Here is a 19,691-nt window from a genome sequence, read left to right as displayed (position 1 = left end):
GGAATTAAGAATCATGTTGGATACCAAGGCATTATTTGGCATTTAACACATAGATAGCCACCCTGATCTCTTTGTCTAGAAGAGTTATACACATTCTGATTTACCTTCAGATGCATGCTGGTCTCACAGTTCCTTAGAGTGGTTTTGATTGGCATATTTCCAATGTTTCAGTGTCAGTGAACACTGTCAATTGACAATAACTTGTGGAGCTTTAGCTGACTTAGAGACAAAAGCATGAAGTAGTGAAAACTTTCAGTCAACTGATCTATGGAGCAAACTGGTAGAAACACTTCATCCACCTGGAATACTTGTTTCTGTATTCTCTCCTGACCCGTCAAACATCTCCAGAAGGTTTTAGACAAGGGCTGGATTGTATGTGGCGGTGATGTTGGGGACAGCCCTGGCTCCAGCTGCAGATCCAGGGACAACTCCCCTCTTCGGCCTTTGAAAGCCAACACTAGACTGTATGCTCATCAGGCAGTCAGCTGTCTACGGTCATGGCTGCCGTAATCCTGTGGGAGGATGTTCCACCTCTAAGAGTTACCAGATGATCAGAGGACTGGCAGATCTTCAGGCCCCCACAGCGCCACTGGGAGCTGTGGCCATTGGTGGGATGGTGTCTGTCCCTGATGAGGAGCCATGAAGAAGGCTGGTCTGGAAGGTAAGTAGTACAGCCAATGCCAGAACCAAGCAGGCAGGCCCTGGTGTCAGGGGAGGGGTTGATGATTAGAAAGTCAGAGGAGGGTGCGAGGAAGAAAAAGAAAGACAGGAATTTCAGGTGGCTGACCCTTTCCACCATTGGGCACAGGACGCTGGACATGTGGAAACCACCTGTCCTGAACCTGCAGCCAGGCTATCAGGTTTTACCTTATTATGCAACACGGGCAGCTCTTTTCACTACTTTATTTTGCCCAGTGGTACATGGCTTGCCTACCACCTCCCTTTCACTGGTAAAATGCCAGCAGGGATGTAGGGCATGGCATCATTCCACTCTTTGGTTGAGAGTAACATACATTTCTGGCTTACGTTTCTGACATCTAGCATCAAAAGCAGCCTACTCTTTACTTTTTCATGGACGTTAATTTAAACATTTGTTTCAAACCTGAACCTTTACCTTCAACATTAATTTTATGTTAATTAGCTTTATTCCTATTCTGTAATCCAGAAGAATGAACAAACTGATTATTTCTTCTTTCATGCATGTTCACAAATTTAACTTGAACATGCAAATCAGTGTTAGATGTCTGGCAAGGTTGTATGAAATGTTCTGGTCATGAATAAACAAAAATTATTTGAATTTCTGTGAGAGCAGTGTATTTTTATGTGGATTTGTCAGTAAATGCCTCCATGTTTAATGGGAGGGATAAATTTTGGACTGGCTTTTGAAATCCTCAGCTGTTGTAATCATCTCTCTACTTTCAGGCCTCCATTCTAGATTTGCACTCTGGAGCACTATCAATGGGGAAACAGTTTGTTAATATTTATAGGTAAGTTCTGCTGTTTACACTTCACCCAGTTCTCCATGCATTCTCCTAGATAGTGTCAGCAAGCTAAGAGACTGAGCTAAGAATGATTAAGGTGTCAACAAACACCTAGCTGAGATACATTTGCAGCAGGGTATCATTTGATAGTGAATAGGACTGGAACGTAGAGCTGTTTATTTCCCAATGTGAACCCAGGGGGACATGCTATATGTGAAGTGTCCATTTTCATGTTAATGAAAGATCCTGACAAGCAAGATTGTTAAGCAACAAACAGACAGCCTCCCTAACTGAAGTTTTTATTGCGTTAGAAAAATGAAGCCAAAGGCAATTCAGGAGGGTGATTAGAGGTAACTTTAATCAATAATTTGGAAGCTGGAGGGGAGAAATCAGGTACTATGAGGCCCTTTAAAGCTATTACATTTGTGTTATGAAAGAGAGCATGTAGGTTTGGAATATTTGCATGCTGTTAATTTAAAATGATATTTGCAGGTACTTTGGAGAGCAAATAAAGGATATATTTGATAAAGAAGACTTCGCACTATACAGGTAACACTGTTCAAGTATTCTGATTACTTAATTGAGTAGCAAGAGTGATGATATTCCTTAATTAATATTTCTCTCCTCTGTCTCTTTTTTGCGCCCTCCTCTCAGTCATCTCTGGACCTCTCTTGAGACTGTGTATATTGATCATTGTTGTATATCTGTGCACCTCTTGCTTATTTTTAAATTAGTTTGTCTCTCTAGGATTGGAGCAAGGTTATAAAGCCCGTGGAATTTGAAGCAATTGCAGTGGGTAGCAGTAACTTCAGATTTTCAGTAGCTGTTAGTGTAATCCTGATCCTGATCCATTCCCTAAACATTATTGATTTTTCCCCACTCACACATCTTAAAATAGAAAAAAATGAATGGCTTTAAGTGATATATATCACTGCTTTCAGATGGCATGCAATAGATTGAAGTACTGTAGTTGATGAACAAATTTCTCTGAGTTCCATCCTTCCTTTGTTTTCATTGAAATATTTAATTTCTGACTTTTTATTAATACTAGCAGCCAGTGTTTTACATTTTGCTTTTTGTTCTTTCTAAGCTCCCATTGATATTTAGCTGCTTGTTTCTGCTTCACTGTTGTGTTGAAATCAATACCATTATGCAAGCTGTTACTCTAGCTGATTGTCTGTCAAGAAATGATAACTGTGGAATTCTTTGAAAACTCAAACCTGATACAACCTAATCACTACTTGATGTATCATCTTTGATCCAAATCACTTTAACACTTGTGTCCTGCTCTTTTAGCCATTCATCTAAGTAATCTAAAAAAATTCAACTTGATATCGAGTTGCCAGACCAATTTTATAACAATAAATAAATGAAAATTCTTATCTTGTAATAGCAGGAGGTGAAAATGGTGTCAGTCGTGGTATTTAAGTCGACCTTTGAAGCCTTGAAAAGACCTTCCATAAACACAGTCCGAGTATAAAATGTGAACCACCTGGTTTTGGAGTAGTGTAATGCACTTTATTGAATTAACATATTCCACATGATACCTCTAGTTGCAGTCAAAGTACTTTAAAACTGTCAGATTCATTGTCTTCAGTGCCCAAAAAAATGTTCATTAAATTAATTCCTAGTAATTTTGGCTATAGTGGCATTTGTAAGAACTCTACTCCAGATCACATTGGGAGTATTTGTTTTCAAAATCATTTCTCCATATCGAGTCACTTTCCTCTTCATCTATTAAATTAGATATTCTGCGGTTTGTAAACAATTTGATGACACTTGGTGCTTTCAGACCATCCCATGATTTGAAGATGAAACCACACAAAACATCTAGTGTGTGTATTTCCACTCTTTGCGAAAGACCTTTTCTTTGTCAGTCCATTCCATTTGGTGCAAACATGATCCTTGAATAAGACCACAAGACATAGGAGCAGAAGTAGACCATTCATCAGGTGAGTCCCTTCCATAAATCATTGCCGACCTCATAATTCTTAACTCCATTTTCCACTGGTTTGTTGAGGCACACATTTAGAGAATGTTAAAGCTTCTGCTGTTACTACAATATGAGTGTTAATTCTTCACAGGTGTCTCTTCAGCTTATTGTATTTTATGGGATCTGAACATGTTCCACACTGAAGAGTTGCTTACTTAGATTAGGCAAACAGACTATTACACACTTTATTGACCCATATCTTCACTGCAGCCTCATTCATCCAACCATTGTCAAACATGCACAGAAACCCTTGCAGCAAACTTGATGTCTGGGATTGTTTTACTTTATAAAAATTACCATCGACTTTAAATTCATTCCTTTTACCCACACGCCTTACCACTGTGAATCTTGTCTTTTTATTTCCTATTGTTTTCACCAGAATTGTTTTGAACCTATCCATTCTTCAGTTTGTCTACTGGAGATATCAGAATTGAATAACGTTTTATGTATATCACCAATGTGACAGTGGATGCTCATGTGTTTTTCTGATGACTGGTGATGAATCTCTAGGAACTGGTCACATTGCTATCAAGGTGTTTGGATAGCCTCTGAGCCATCTTGTCTGTCTGTTGCAAAGCACAACATTTTTGTTCCATAAGGCAGTGACACAAGCCAACTATTGCTCTGAAATTGTTTCTGAACTCAGGGTGTATTTTTACCATTAGTAAGTACATGCGCATTGCATTTCTGCACACAATGTAACTACCCTGACAATTTTCAAGGACCCATTCTGATCCATGCTTCTCAAATTCAGAGCGATGGAAGGTCCTTGCTCCTTTTTGGTCTAGTTCATCTTTTTTAAGGGCAGATTCTTTCTTTGTTTCTTGCACTAATTTTTCACAAGCACTGAATTTTCTCTATTGTTTATGAAGTACAGAAATAATCTTCATTTTGCAGAAGTGTTGATGAACTCAGATGGGGAGGACAATAGAAACTGAAGTAGAACAGGAAATTTAGTGCTTAAAAAGTATACTGTTTAATTAAACCCAAAACATAGCTTAACAATGCTAATTTTGTATATCGGTGGCAATCAGGTGATTGAATTAGTATGGGAAACAGGGACAGACATAGACCACATGTTCCCATAAGTGTACTACACATTCAGTATATGATTGTGCATGATTTTCAACTTCATAAACTGCCTGAATGCCTACTCCATGTGTCCCTTAAGCCCCGGCAGTTTAAAAGTCTATCTATTCCATCCTTGAATGTTGTTAACAATGCAGCATAGACCACCCTCTGGTGGAGGGAATTCCAAAGATTCAAAGCCCTGTGGATGAAAAAATATTTCCTTGTCCTTGTCCTTGTCCTAGTCCTAGTCCTAAATGATTGACCCGGAGACTGTGCCACTGTGTTTTAGATTCCCCATCCAGGGAAAACAGCCTGTCAATCCTTATTCTGTCAGGCTGAATTTGGTATGTTTCAGTGAGATCTCCTTCATTCTTCTAAACAGCAGAGAGTTTAGTTCCAGTTTACTTAACCTGTCATCACAGGATAATCCTTTCATCCCACGAACAAATTCAGTATGTCTTTGTTGTACTGCCCCTAAGTCTTATCCTTTCGGAGCTATGGAGACTATGCACGGCTCTTCTGATGTGGTCTCACTGAACGTATAACAAATGTAGCAACACCTCCTTGCTTTTGTATTAAAATGTACTTGCAATAAAGGTCAGCATGTCAATTTCCCCTTTAATTGATAATTCTCTGCATTCCTTGCAAAAGCATTTCCAATTCTTTCTGAATATCAACATCTAAGAGTTTTGTAACTCTTTCAAAAAAAAACTTCTGCTTTTCCATTCATGATATCAAACTGACCAACTTGACTTGGCACTTACCCACATTTTGCTGCAATCATAAAATTGTTGCCTACTTAACCTGTCTGGATGCCTTTGCAGACTCCTTGTGTCTTCCTCACAGTTTATATTCCACTGAGCTTTGTATTATCTGCAGACATGGGTACATTAATCTTCCTCCCTTCATCTAATATAGATCGTAAGTAGTGGAGGCCTCTATTTAATTCTTGTGGCACTCCACCAGTGGGGGCCTTTCAACGTAAAAATATCCCCTTTATTGCTACATTTTTCTGCCAGCCTACTAACCAATCCTTCATTCATATGAACATATTACCCCTAACTCCATGCGCTCTCATCTTTTGTGACAATGTTTTGGAAGGACATCTTCTTGAATACCTTTTGGTTATCTAACTATACTGCTTGACTGATTCCCTTTATCTACCCTAAAAGTTATATCCCCAAGGAACTTGAATAAATTTGTCAAACGTGGTTCCTTTTCCTTAAAACCACATTGATGTTGTCTGATCCTAGTTTGTATTCCTGACTCATTATTAAGACTTATTTGATAATGGATACTAACACTTTGCTAATGAGTGATACCAAGCCAACTGGCCCTAAGGCTCCTGTTTCTGTCTCCTTCCATTCCTGGATAGTGGTGTCACACTTGTAAGCTTCCACCCTGCTGGGAAAAGAGAGTGTCTAATACAAGCACTTGTTCACAGCTTATACTCCTGAACACTAAGATGTAGGCCATTTAATTCAATAGATTTGGCAGATTTTAGACTCTTAAGTTTCTCAAATATATTTTCTCTGTTGATATTAATTAGTTTATGTTCTTGGTAGTACAAACTTAGACCTTGCTAAAAGGAGAATAAAATTGAAATTTTTCATCTTGTACTGATCAGAACTAGCATGTAAAGAAGTCACTTCAAACAAGAGACATTAATTATACAGAATGAGAACACGGTGCTGATAGGTTGGGCCAATGTTGGCATGAAAATGCAGCAGAACAGTTAACTGTCAATCTTAATTCTCACAGCAGGCAGGTAGATTCTGAATGGTTAGGATATTGCTGCCGGAACACAGCAGAGTTTGACCGTCTCTATGACCCCATTACTGAAATGTATGTACAGTTTCTTTGCCTATGTAAAACAGGTTCCTGTGGACTTTTATAAGTAACACAAAAAATCAACACATTACAGGCCTGGCTGATGACCTTTAAATTGGTTTCTGATGTAACACTTAGCACAGCATGGATTTTTAATATATAATTTCTAAAGTCAGATTTAAATCTAATAGTGGATTCATTTTTGAGACTCCCGACCTGAAACATCAAGCTTTCGTGCTCCTCTGATGCTGCTTGGCCCGCTGTGTTCATCCAGCTTCACACCGTGTTATCTCAGATTCTCCAGCATCGGCAGTTCCTACTATCTCATGTTTCATGCCTTTTTCTTGCATCCCAGTTCTGATGAATACAGGATGAAAGGCTCCAATTTCTTGTCTCCATTTAGCAAATTTAAGTCCTTTAAGTTCCTCACTATTGTTAACCTTCTGGGAGTCATCTCTGTTTCTAGTATGTAATTTGTGAGACATCATATTTGCAAATGTTTAAGTCAAATACTATCGAAATAAGAAAATACATTTTTCATGAATTTGGTAATATCTCTGGATTGTGCACGTTAAATCGAAAGTAATAGTGCTCGATCATTGATTAATGGCATGTAGGGCAGAAAATATTGCCATTCTTTGGGATTCAACTTTGTATTGGAAAATTTAAGTTACATTTGTCGGCAATGCCAGAAATTTGTAACAGCATTTTGTAATATTTTATGAATCTGGTTAGCATCAAACACAGCTCCAAAAACGTTTGCTCAGTGGCTTTATTTACATTCCAAATGAACTTGATCCATGTAAAAACATGCCAGAAAGTTGCCCCATACGTTTCTAAAATCAATTTAAAACATAAATTTTGTACTTATTTGCAATTCTTTCTTTTCAGAAGTTTCAGAGCAAAGTTTTCCATTGTTAGCAGTGTATAAGGAAATTGGTTCCAATATTTGACACAGTCAAGCTTGTGTAAATTTATGAAATTAAAATTGTCCTGTAAACTGTGCAATTCAAACTAGTATGATGTAAACTCTGCAGCTAAAACAATGCTTTTTCATATGCATGTGTTTCATAAGCTCATCTTAATAGAAGTGACACATTCAGTGTGTTTCACCATTCTGTTAAATTATGGTCTCTTTAAACAACTAGTTACCAATGACTCACCTTTTGTTCAGACGACATATCTCAAAATTTTGCTCACCTCAGACACGGGCAGTTTGTAACAAGGTCAGCCAGGTGGACGTCATAGAATGACTTCCCTGATTAGGGTTGTTTAAGCTGATCCAATCAGGGAGCCCTGGCTGACAGATAAGAACAGAATGTCAGGCATCCTGTTCACTCTGAGAGCTGGCTCTGAGAGAGCTAGATCAGTTTCAGGGACTCTCCATGTGTAGAAAAGGGTGAATTGATGACGGGATACCAGGTTTATTGGAGTTATTTCAGCCAACATTTTCAGTTCTTAGAGAGAGAAGTTCCCTATGCTGTGTACTATGTGAAAATAATTGAAATATTTAGTCTCTTTTGATACTGGTAAATTTTAACTTGTGTCATCTGATTGTGAGACAGAATACCTTTCATGGACTAAAATGATTTGTAAAAAGGAAGAACCATGGACTAAAATGGCTGCAGTGGTCAACACCTTAGCTTTTGATGAAAATTAGATCATAGCTTCAAAGATTCAAAAGCTTAATTATTTTAAGTAATTATAAATTGATTTTTATTTTGCAGTGATGTGCGAGGGCGTATTCAGCAAGTAATAGCTCAATCATTCGGGATTGACCCGACTCGTCTGCATCTCACAAAACCCACCTTTTTCTCAAGGATGAACAATACTGAAGCCAAGACAATGCATGATGAGTATTGGCATCCTCACATTGACAAGGTAATGGATGATGTCTTTATTTTTGATTTGAAAAGCTTACCAATTTATAACTAATTCATGTGTTGAATTAAGCTTCCATACTGCAGCCTGTGTGAAATGTATTGTGCAGTCCATCCTGTTCTTTAGGCTGCAGTGTTGTGTATGCAATGTTGTAGTCTGTTTCATTACAACATCTTTTATAAGAGAACTATTAGAAACTCATACAACAATTTTTTTTCTGAAGAAGGGCCCCGACCCGAAGCATCAACATTCCTGCTCCTCTGATGCTTCCTGGCCTGTTATGTTCCCTCAGCTCCACGCTGTGTTGTCTCTGACTATAGCATCAGCAGTTCTTGCTATCTCAGAGTTGAGCTGTTAGTGAGAAATTTTTGTTTTTAGATGCGCTCTAAGCACAGGAAAGTTTATTGATCCTCGTTGTTTCCTTGAAAATTTAGTTGTTGTGACCGACTTGATCCTTCAGCGCAGTGTCCTTGGAAGCACTTTGCAGGAAGGTGCATGCATATTACATAAGAACATAGGAGTTAGGAGCTGGAGTAGGCAGTTCAGCTCTCCAAACCTGCTCCGACACTTAACTCCACTTGATACCAGAACAGGATCAGCCATTACTTATTATTGAGCAAGACCTGTGCTGTATCTTTCTGCCTGCTGTATGGCCACCTTTACAATTGAACAGGAGCTTTGTCGAAGCCAAAATATTGTGGTTGATATATGGTGGTTGTAGAACCGCCAACAAATATGATTTTACAGATCTTCGGTTAATGACAGGAGCCCTCTTTAGTGCCACATTGCAGTTTTTCTGTAATGAAAAATGCTGGGCTATCTAACTGATGTTTCTAATAGTGAGTTGCTTATTATCATAGAATTCCAACAGTATGAGCCAACACTAACCCTCCAAAGAGCATCCCATACAGACCCACCCCTTATTCTGTCCCTGTAACTGTGCATTTCCCATGGCTAATCCACCTTGCCTGCACATCCTTGAACACTATGGATAATTTAGCATGGCCAATCCACCTAATCTGCACATCTTTAGACTGGGAGGAAGCCCATGAAGACACAGGGAGAATATGTAAACTCCACACGAGCAATCGCCCAAGGGTGGAATCAAATCCAGGTCCCTAGCACTGTGAGGCAGCAGTGGTAACCACTGAGCCTCTATACAGCTTACGAGCCACTGTGTCACCCATGTTCAGTATTTTTACAGTATGACGAGCACAGTACTCAGTTTACTTCAGTAAATAGTGGATGTACTTTTGATTTGATTTATTGTTACAACATATAACTAGATGTTTTGTTTTGTATGCTCTACAGGCAGAATGTACCATACAAAATGTCAGGTAGTAAAATAGAGTAAATAATATAGCATTATGGCCACAAAAAAGGTGCAGAGAGCGAGAGATTGACATTAACAATTGAGAGGCCTGTTCAAAAGTCTGGGACAAGCTGTGCTTACAGTGTGACTTCGATTTTTTTTTTCAGTGTTACAAGCACAGTGGCTAAATGCAATATTTATTAAGATAAGCAGAGTCAATGGAATTGAAAGGGGAAATGAACAAATAAATACATGGTGTTTAATGTCATTACTGCTGTTGAAAACTTTGAGCACATGATCTACATTAATTAAACCTAATTCTTGCCTCAACAATGAATATCACAGTGAAACTACAGTGTAATTTTCATTTGTGCTAATGATCAAAGGGATCCAGATTTTAAAAGTTTTACTGAGGAAAGATTAATTAATTTGATATGTTCCACCATAGACAATCCTGATTTTTAAAATGAAAACGTGTGAATATCATACAGTTGGATAAAGGATATTCCCAATGAAAGGCAGTCTATTAGACACTTGCCATATTGGTCATATTTCTGGAAAACTCATTTTTTGCATGATTGTTATTGCAATACATGTAGGTATTATCCTTTCATTTTGAGGGCTTTTGTGGCTAACTGCACATCTGTCAGTGTGCCCAAGAGTCAAAAATCCAAAGAGTTTTCATTTGTTCGGCATGGACGACACTGTTTCATTGAAAAGACACACCCCATTTGGTTAAATCAAATTGGCACACGTGGGCAGGAGATTTTTGAAGAAGGAACTTGCAATTACTAGCTGCTATTCATGCCCTCAGTGCTGCCAATGCATTATTACAATTAACATTCACTTTAGAAGTGACATTGGTTGTTATTTTATAAACAACTGTAGCAGCTAGTAGGCACGCTGCAGAATGTGGCAACCCACCGAAGGGATGAATAAGCTGTTGATCTAGTTTGGGGAGACTTCTTAAAAAAAAATTGTCACAAGACTTGGGTGTTGCTGGCGAGGCCAACATTTGTTGGCAAGCCCAAATGGCATTAGGTAAGGTGGATCTTCAGCTTCCACCCTCCGTCTGATGTAAGTGCACCCATAATGCTGTTAGAAGGGAAGTTCCAGTTTTTTATGCAGTGACAGTGAAGAAACACCAGTATAGTTCCAAGTCAAAATGATATGAGGCTTGAAGGGGAAACTGCAGGCAGTGGTGGTCCTTGCATCTGTTGCTCTTGTCCTTTTCCAGAGGTCACTGGTTTGGAAGGTACTGTTGTAGGAGTCTTGGTGAGTTTCTGCAGTGCATCTTCTATGTACATGATCACCATGTGTCAATGGTGCAAGGGGTGAATGAAAGTTGATGGGAGGAGTGCCAGGAAAGTGGACTTCTTTGCTATGGATAGTGTTCACCTTCTTTAAGAGTTGTTGGGAGCTGTACACATCCAGGCAAGTGGAGAATGTGCTGTCACACTTTTAATTAGTACAGTGTAGCTGGTGGGCAGCCTCTGGGAAGTCAGGAGGTGAGCTAATCACCACAGAGGTTCCAGTTTCTGACCATTTCTTACTGCTGGAACCAAACCAGACAAAACCTCACCTTGGGAGCACAAAAGCTGACGTTTCGGGCCTGGACCCTTCATCAGAGAGGGGGATGGGGAGAGGGAACTGGAATAAATAGGGAGAGAGGGGGAGGCGGACCGAAGATGGAGAGTAAAGAAGATAGGTGGAGAGAGTGTAGGTGGGGAGGTAGGGAGGGGATAGGTCAGTCCAGGGAAGACGGACAGGTCAAGGAGGTGGGATGAGGTTAGTAGGTAGCTGGGGGTGCGGCTTGGGGTGGGAGGAAGGGATGGGTGAGAGGAAGAACCGGTTAGGGAGGCAGAGACAGGTTGGACTGGTTTTGGGATGCAGTGGGTGGGGGGGGAAGAGCTGGGCTGGTTGTGTGGTGCAGTGGTGGGAGGCGACGAACTGGGCTGGTTTAGGGATGCAGTAGGGGAAGGGGAGATTTTGAAACTGGTGAAGTCCACATTGATACCATATGGCTGCAGGGTTCCCAGGCGGAATATGAGTTGCTGTTCCTGCAACCTTCGGGTGGCATCATTGTGGCAGTGCAGGAGGCCCATGATGGACATGTCATCTAGAGAATGGGAGGGGGAGTGGAAATGGTTTGCGACTGGGAGGTGCAGTTGTTTGTTGCGAACTGAGCGGAGGTGTTCTGCAAAGCGGTCTCCAAGACTCTGCTTGGTTTCCCCAATGTAGAGGAAGCCACACCGGGTACAGTGGCTGCATAGTAGTTGTCTGGCTATCGGGGTGCATGGAGGGGAAGGTGCGATGGCAGTGGGGTTGGATGCAAGGCAGTGTTAAAGGGGTGAGGGTAAGGTGAAAGGACCTTTTTAAAGCAGTCTTAAGAGCTGTTCTGCTGTCATCTGCCCCAGCAGTCCTCCCAAACTGGTTTGTGGCTCTCAAACTGCAGTGAAGCTACATCCTGCAGGAAAAGCTTGAACTGGCCAAAGCTACATGTCTGCTGGGAATGCAGTTTACAAGCCACAAAACAGCCTGTATCACAAAATATGTCGTATGGAAGAAATTCCAGACTTTGCTTTTGGCAGAGGACTTTTGTCTATGTGAATAGTTTCAACTCCCAGTGATAAGGCTGAAGAAGAACAATGCTTAATTTTGAACTTGAAACAAATTAAGATTGGAAAAAGGTGGGGTTTAAGAACTGGAAGCAGCCACGTCAGGCTGGGAGCCAGCAATGTGTGAAACCTGCCTTGGTAAAGAATAAAGGGCAGGGCTTCATCTCCAGGCCTGGGCCATTTATGGAGTTGGCTTGTCTCTTAGTTCTGTTGCATCAGCTATTATGATGGTGGCTGGGACATGGTAATTGTAAAGCATCTTCTAGGCACAGAATTGGCTGTGTTTACCTCTTGAAATAATGTGGCAATGTGTACTTGAAGTTAGGCATATTCATATTGGTAAGCTAGAGCGAAATATTTTGTCTGGTCGATGTTGAACAGTAGAACTTTGCTGCTAAAATTTGTGCCTGTTGGGTGCATGTTGCTCTAGGAACATTTTGGTGAGTGCTCGTGGTAGAGCCCACAAGGGATCAGGCAATTCTGGATTTGGTTACATGTAATGAGATTTGATTGGGATCTTTAAGATGAAGGAAGCCCAAGGGCCACAACCTGATAGAATTCACCCTGCAGTTTGAGAGAGAGAGAAGCTGGAATCAGATGCAGTGGTATCACAATTCAGTAGAGGTAATAACAAGACATGAGGGAGGAGCTGATGCAGAGTTGGTTGACAGAGGAACCTAACAGGAAAGACGGTGGAGCAGCAATGACAAGAGTTTCTGGAGGTAATTCAGGAGGTGCAGCAAAAACTCATCCCAAGAAAGAAGCAACATACTAAGCCGGGTGAGGCAACCATGGCTAATGAGGAAAGTCAGGGACACCATAAAATCAAAAGAAAAGCACCTCATTAGCTGATGGTTAGTAGGAAGCCAGAGTATTGGGAAACCTTTAAAAACTAGCAGTGGACAACTAAAATGGCAGGAAGAGGAGTGCGAGGTGGGGGGGTAAGATGAAATATGCAGGTATGCTAACATGTAATCCGAAAGAAGATTGCAAGAGATTTTTTTAAGTAGATTTCTAGTAGGCAAGGGAAAGGCAAGACATTGGACTGCTGGAAAATGAGGCTGGAGAAGTAGAGAGGGAATCAAAGAAACAGTGGATAAACCAATAGGTACTTTGCATCAGTTTTCATGGTGGAAGATACCAGCAACATATCCAGCATTTCAAGAGAGTCAGGGAGCAGAGGTGAGTGTGGTGGCCGTTAACAAGGAGGTGCTGGGATACTGAAAGGTCTGAATGTGGATAAATCACCCGGACCAGAGGGGCTACACCCCACTGCTCTAAAGGAGATAACTGAGGAGGTTATTGAGGAGGCATCTTTCAGGACATAACTGGCACCAGAGTGGTCCCAGAAGCCTGGAAAATGCTTTATGTTACACAGAAGGGAGGGAGGCAGAAGATAGGAAATTATTGCTGATTAGCCTGACCTCGACTGCTGGTAAGATTTTCGAGTCCATTATTGAGGATGAGATTGCAGAGCACTTGAAAGTGCATGAGTCAACACAGCTTCATCAAGGGAAGGCCTCGCCTGACAAATCAGTTAGTATTCTTTGAAGAGATAACAAGCAAGGAGAGTCAGTGGACGTGACCTGTTTGCATTTCCAGAAGGCCTCTGACAAGATGTCATACAGAAGGCTGTAAGATAAGATAAGAGGCAATGATGTCAGGGGCAAGGTACTCCCCTGGATAAGAAGATTGGCTGACTGGCAGAAAGCAGAGAGTAGGGATAAAGGGGTCTTATCAGAATGGCACCTGGTGACTGGTGGAGTTCCACAAGGTCAGTGTTGGGACCATTGAGTATACGTAAGACAGAGATAGATGTGTCTTGATTAATAAGAGGATCATGGGTTACAGGCAGGACAATGTAGTTAGGAAGCATGTCAGCCAGGATCGAACGGCTGAGCAAATTCACTGGGGCGAATGATGTCATACTGTTCCTAAATTCTCTGGTCTTCGAATATATTCGATCGTCTAAGACCCAGATATAACGTCAAGGACCTATCATAATCCTTTCCCACTGTCCTTAAGATAAATACTTAACTCAGTAAGTAGTACTTCCACACACATTTTAACAAACAATTCATGATACCTAACGTTCATTTTATAGTCTTATTTGGATGTTGTGGTGGCATTGTAGATCTATACGAATGATCTTAAGTACTAAATTTCTTTTTATCTTTATTCATTTTTGACTGGGATGATGAGCTTTCCTTGAAAAATTTTATTGGAAGAAAACTTAAATTGAGGACTCCTGCTCTTATTACAAGAGAAATGGTATGTTAAAATTAGTTCTGATAAATAAGCCTATGTTTTTGAACTTCAAACTGCAATTCTGAAAGAGTAATCAAGGAAAACAGTTCTTTTGTAGTTGAAAAGTTGTTTCGTATAAATTGTGATAACAGCTCCTTCTTTAATCTTGCAACATGCTGCTATAATCTCAGTCCAACATAAGGTCCGAGCTAATATTGTTGACCATTGAACCAAGCCTGTCTAAGGATATTACGGATTAGGAAAATACAATCAGAATCTTTATCAATTAGGAATATCATTGATGTCAAACTCATGCTTATGATTCTTGTCAGAAGTAAGGTACGTGCCAGTTCCATCTATACCCTCCTGATCTAAAATAATTTTTGGTTTTACTTTGAGCTAAAACAGTGACAGGCTAGCACAGTCCATTCTATTATTTTCACTTAGATTGTTCCTGATATGTGTGCACTTAGCAAATTCCAAATTTTGTCACTCCATGTTTGCAATCAGTACTTGTAGAGCAGGCTAGAGCCAGTTGCCCAATTTGTCGAAGCATGTCAAAGAAACAAAGACCTTGACCACTGACACTATTTGATGTCCATGTTCTGTAATTCTCCTTTCCTTTCTCAAATCCTATCTGTAGTTTACTCCTTAGATTTCTTGAAGTCAGAATGTCAAATGCACTGCAGCAAGTGTGGCAATCTTGTTGTCATGACTTCATTTCAAGGCTGTCAGCATCATTGTTTACCCAGAGAAGGTAATGTAAAATTTGCTCGTGAGAGTATGAAGATAACATACCACAAAATGATGAGACCAAATTATATGCACCAAAACTCCATGTTTGAATATTTTTTAAACCCTTGGAATAATCATATACTTGAACTAAGGCAACTAATCCACAAAAGCTGGCATGGGTATAGTCACAATGTTTAAAAGACATTGGGACAGGTACATGAGTAGGAAATGCCAAATGCAAGCAAATGGGATAGTTCAGTTTAGAAAACCTGGTTGACATGGACGAGTTGGGCTGAAGGGCCTGTTTCTGTGGGGTATGATTTTTTTGACTCTATAACAGCCCACCAACAGTCAATCTAGATTTAAAATGTAAAATAATAAATACAGGAATGAGTATTTGAAAGATTTTGGAAAGATTGTAGTGAATTAAGATATCTAGGATGGAATTTTCCCAGCCCTTGAATGAGATGAGAATATATTGAGATGAGAAAATGGTGGTTTTTGATGTTGAGAAAACAAAAGTGCTGTTTTCCAACCAAGGTTTTACCAGTGAGATGAGAATGTGAGGGGTCAATTTTCATGTATTAAGATCTCATCATAACCTGTTCCCACCTTGTTTATATGCAATCTCCTATTCCCCACACAATGGAGGAGAGACATTGCCATAACAATTTCTGATATAAGGTCCGACTAGATACCTAGAGGCTTGAAGTCATTGCTTGCCTCTCCAGATCTCCATCTTGACCAGCAGTTTCCACCATCTCTGGGCATTCTCCAGGTTCACTGACTGCCTGCATCCTTCATCCATGGAGATTAGAATTGGATAAGTATCAGCCACTCACATTGTCATGGCTCATCTCCGAATCACTTCGAATGCTATTCTCTGCTTCACTAGTGCAGTTTAACGACACCAAAGCATAACATTGCACTGCTTCTGCTAGGCCACTTTATCTACCTCAAGATCCTGACCAAGGCGTGTCTCAGAGCTCTTCATTTGCTCTTAACACTCACTCAATTTCTGCCTCCTTTGCTACTTATGGCATTGCTGCCTTGTTGTACTTTGCTTTTTTACATGCTGTTCGCTCATTCAGAATGTACATCCTCACCATCTTGCCTTGCCTTTTAGCACAGACATGAATCTAGGCAGGTGTCATGTTTGTTAGTATTGATCAGTGAAGGGGAAAGAGATGTTTCTTAATGGCACTGTGGTACCTCAGTATTGCACCTACAGCTTGTGTGGCAAATATCCTGCCTGTACTTCAACCAAAAAGCCATGTCTGAAAGTTTAAGGCAGTAATTCTCAGTCTAGTCAAAGGGGTCTGTTGTCGGTCACAGGGTACTAGCACATCCAAAATAGTCCAGAGAATTGTACATTGTCAGTTAGGTGTTTGATTGGTCAGAGTCAGGGACTGTATATCATCACAGATTTGGGAGTGTGCCACTATCAGTCCTGTAGGCCCGTATAGCCAGTCCAAAGATTAATTGTAGGCCATTCGGGAGCTCAAGGGAAATTAATCAGTGGTTTGGTCACTCATCACTTGGAACTATCTTTCCAATTTGGTCAGCAGGTTGGGCCTGTTCATTCACTGAAAGTCAAGGGGTTTATTAGGGGCCACTGCTGTGGTGGGTTTGGGAACAGTCAGTTGTGGGGATGAAAGACAGCATGTTGCAATGCAGAGAAGACAATAATCATTAATGGGGGCACCTCGCCAGATAGAGGTGGGACACATAGACCAAGTTGGAGAGCGCAGTCATTGACAATCATGTTTGTGAGGTCACTGTCCTAACCCCTTTGTCACCTTGCACTTCCACCAGTGGGTAGAACAATGGAGTGCAGGCCTCTATCATATATCCTGCAGACAGAGTGTTTGCACCTGACTGTTGATGCAGACAGGCGTGGTACAGATGGCACTGTTGGTTTCTATCAAACTTCAGTCCAGTGTCTTGGTCAAACCCAACCTGCTGCTCCTCTGTCTGCTTGAATGGACCATTCAGCATGGTGGCTCAGTGGTTAGCACTGCTGCCTCACAGCGCCAGGGATTCTGGTTCGATTCCACCCTTGGGTGACGCTCTGTGTAGAGTTTGTGCATTCTCCTCATGCCTGCGTGGCTTTGCTCTGGTTTCCTCCCACAGTCCTCCGACTGCTGGCAGTTGGCATTTTTCCTTTAGCTAGGTGTTGGGTTGTACTCCTGATTCTCCTCTATCTAGAGTGCCTGCCAAAGTATCAGTATCTGAGTTGGTGGAGGTGCAGGAGCTAGCCTTCCAGTGAAGGCTATCAGGGATCTGTGGCTTCTTCCTCAGAGGTGAATAAGCAAATAATGCCCTGAAGAGCTGGTCTCTTTAGGGTGGTAACCATGTGGATGCCGCTAATGCCTGCAGGAAATGAGAGAATAATTTGTGAAATTGGGACAGAAGCTTGAGCTTGGTGAGAATACATTCACCGTGCTGGGAATGGGAGAGCAGCACAGCACTAGATAGCGAATCTAGTTTCATTGCTGGAACATGGATGTCTCAGCATCAGCACATGAATGGTCTCTATCCTCTCTCATTAAGGTTAGGATTCTATCCTCATGGAGGGGTAAGGAGAACAATATCGGGTGCTCCACCACCTGTTTTGGCTCTCTCTGGCCTGCTGTGGGCTGATTTCATCTGGAATGAGACAAAGGGAGTGATTGATGGAGATGAAAGTGGCTGGCTCAGTTCTTAGTTTTGATTCAGTTGGAGCAATATTGATAAGGTGTCCTGAGTATGTGAATAAGAAGCAGAGGTGTTGATGTTTGTTGTGGTGAAGGTGGGTGGGGGCTGGAGCTTTGTGCTGAGACCAAATGAGGAAATATGCAATAGTGATAGTAGACCATGAGTCTTGGTGGGAGATGGAGGCAGGAATAGAACAGAGTAAAATTGAAATCAGTGGGTAACAGGGGGCAAGCACAAGCTGCTTTGAGACATACCTGGCACTTGGGAAGATGTGTCAGCCATCATCGGGTGGCATGGTGGCTCAGTGGCTAGCACTGCTGCCTCACAGCACCAGGGACCCAGGTTTGACTCCAGTCTCGGACAGCTGTCAGTGTGGAGTTGGCACATTCTCCCCGTGTCTGCGTGGGTTTTCTCTGGGTGCTCAGGTTTCCTCCCACAGTCCAGAGACGTGCAGGGTAGGTGGATTGGCCGTGCAAAGTTGCCCCATAGTGTTCAGGGAGGTGTGGATTAGGTGGGTTACAGGGGGATGGGTCTGTGTGGGATGGTCTAAGGTTCAGTGTGGACTTTTTGGGCCGAAGGGCCTGTTTTCACACTGTAGGGATTCTAATTTCAGCTCCAGGAAATCTCTGCAGGAGTTCCTCGGGGTAGTGTCCTAGGCTCAACCATCTTCAGCTGCTTCGTCAATGACTTTGCCTCTATCTTAAGATCAGAAGCTGAGATATTTGCTGATGAATGCAGAATGTTCAGTACCATTCATGATTCCTTAGATACTGTAGCAGTCCGTTTTCAGATACTACAAGATCTGGACAATATCCAGCTAACATTCATGCCACCCAAATGTCAGGCAATGACCACTTCCAATGAGAGGCAATCTAATCACTGCCCTTAACATTGAATGGTGTTACTATCACTGAGAATGCCATTATCTTGGGGTTACCATTGACCACAAACTCAACTGGACTCACCATGTTAATACAGCAGGTCAGAAATTTAGGAATACTGTAGTGAGTAATGCACCTCCTGACTCCCCAAAGCCTGTCCACCATCAATGGGGCACAAGTCAGGAGGGTGATGGAATATTCATCACTTGCCTGGATGAGGGCAGCTTCAGCAGCACTCAAGCAACTTGACACCATCCAGGATAAAGGACCCCTCTGGATTGGTACTACACCCGCTCCTTCCATCACCAACGCTCACTAGCAGCAGTGTGTACTATCTATAAGATGCACTGCAGAAATTCTCCTCCCAGCCACTCCTCATCCTGATATGAAAATATTTTGCCGTTCCTTCACTGTTGCTGGTTCAAAGTCCTGGAATTCCTTTGCTCAGGGCATTGTGGGTCAACCTGCAGCACAAGGACTTCAGTGGTTCCAAATGTCAACTCATCACCACCTTCTCGAGGGTAACTGGAGACAGGCAAATGTGGACACATCTCAACAGACCAAACTGGTCTGGTGTCAACCTCGGACCAGGCTGGCAGGATCTGGTACCTTGGTCTGTAGTGGCCTTTCTGTCCACTGTCTCTGCCATCCACCGGGACCTCCAGGCTTTAATGGTGAAGCAAAGTACCAACTTCCCTTTCTTAGCCATGTGTTTCAGAATTGTGCAGAAATACAATGTGAAAGGTGGCTCATGGTTTTCGGTGTTTGACGTGGTACACAGCAGAGTTAAAAATATGGCACTCATGGTGTAAACTGGGAAGATCCCAACAGTAACAAGAACTTTCTTTATTGTTGAGTAAAAGATACTGAGAGCAATACCTTAGAGATGTGGTGCATTCATAATAGGTGAGGAATGGAAAATTGGTTTTAGTTTTGGTAAATTCC

The 19,691-nt window shown here is 41.6% G+C and overlaps 1 protein-coding gene across 2 annotated transcripts in view; it reads left to right on the top strand.

The window, feature by feature from the left end:
* Positions 1-19,691, top strand: part of uts2r2 (urotensin-2 receptor 2) — a 132,796-nt gene that overhangs the window by 71,116 nt on the left and 41,989 nt on the right. The window contains exons 5-8 of one of the 2 annotated variants that reach the window (XM_048555145.2): positions 1,423-1,487; positions 1,974-2,030; positions 8,103-8,256; positions 14,389-14,457. In XM_048555145.2, coding sequence (XP_048411102.1) covers positions 1,423-1,487; positions 1,974-2,030; positions 8,103-8,256; positions 14,389-14,457 — 345 coding nt within the window. The remainder of the gene's footprint in view (positions 1-1,422; positions 1,488-1,973; positions 2,031-8,102; positions 8,257-14,388; positions 14,458-19,691) is intronic. The other variant, XM_048555147.2, reaches the window with a different exon arrangement.

Source organism: Stegostoma tigrinum, chromosome 22, assembly GCF_030684315.1.
Source record: "Stegostoma tigrinum isolate sSteTig4 chromosome 22, sSteTig4.hap1, whole genome shotgun sequence".
In the NCBI taxonomy this organism is placed as follows: domain Eukaryota; kingdom Metazoa; phylum Chordata; class Chondrichthyes; order Orectolobiformes; family Stegostomatidae; genus Stegostoma; species Stegostoma tigrinum.
This window is presented reverse-complemented; position numbering and strand designations above follow the sequence as displayed.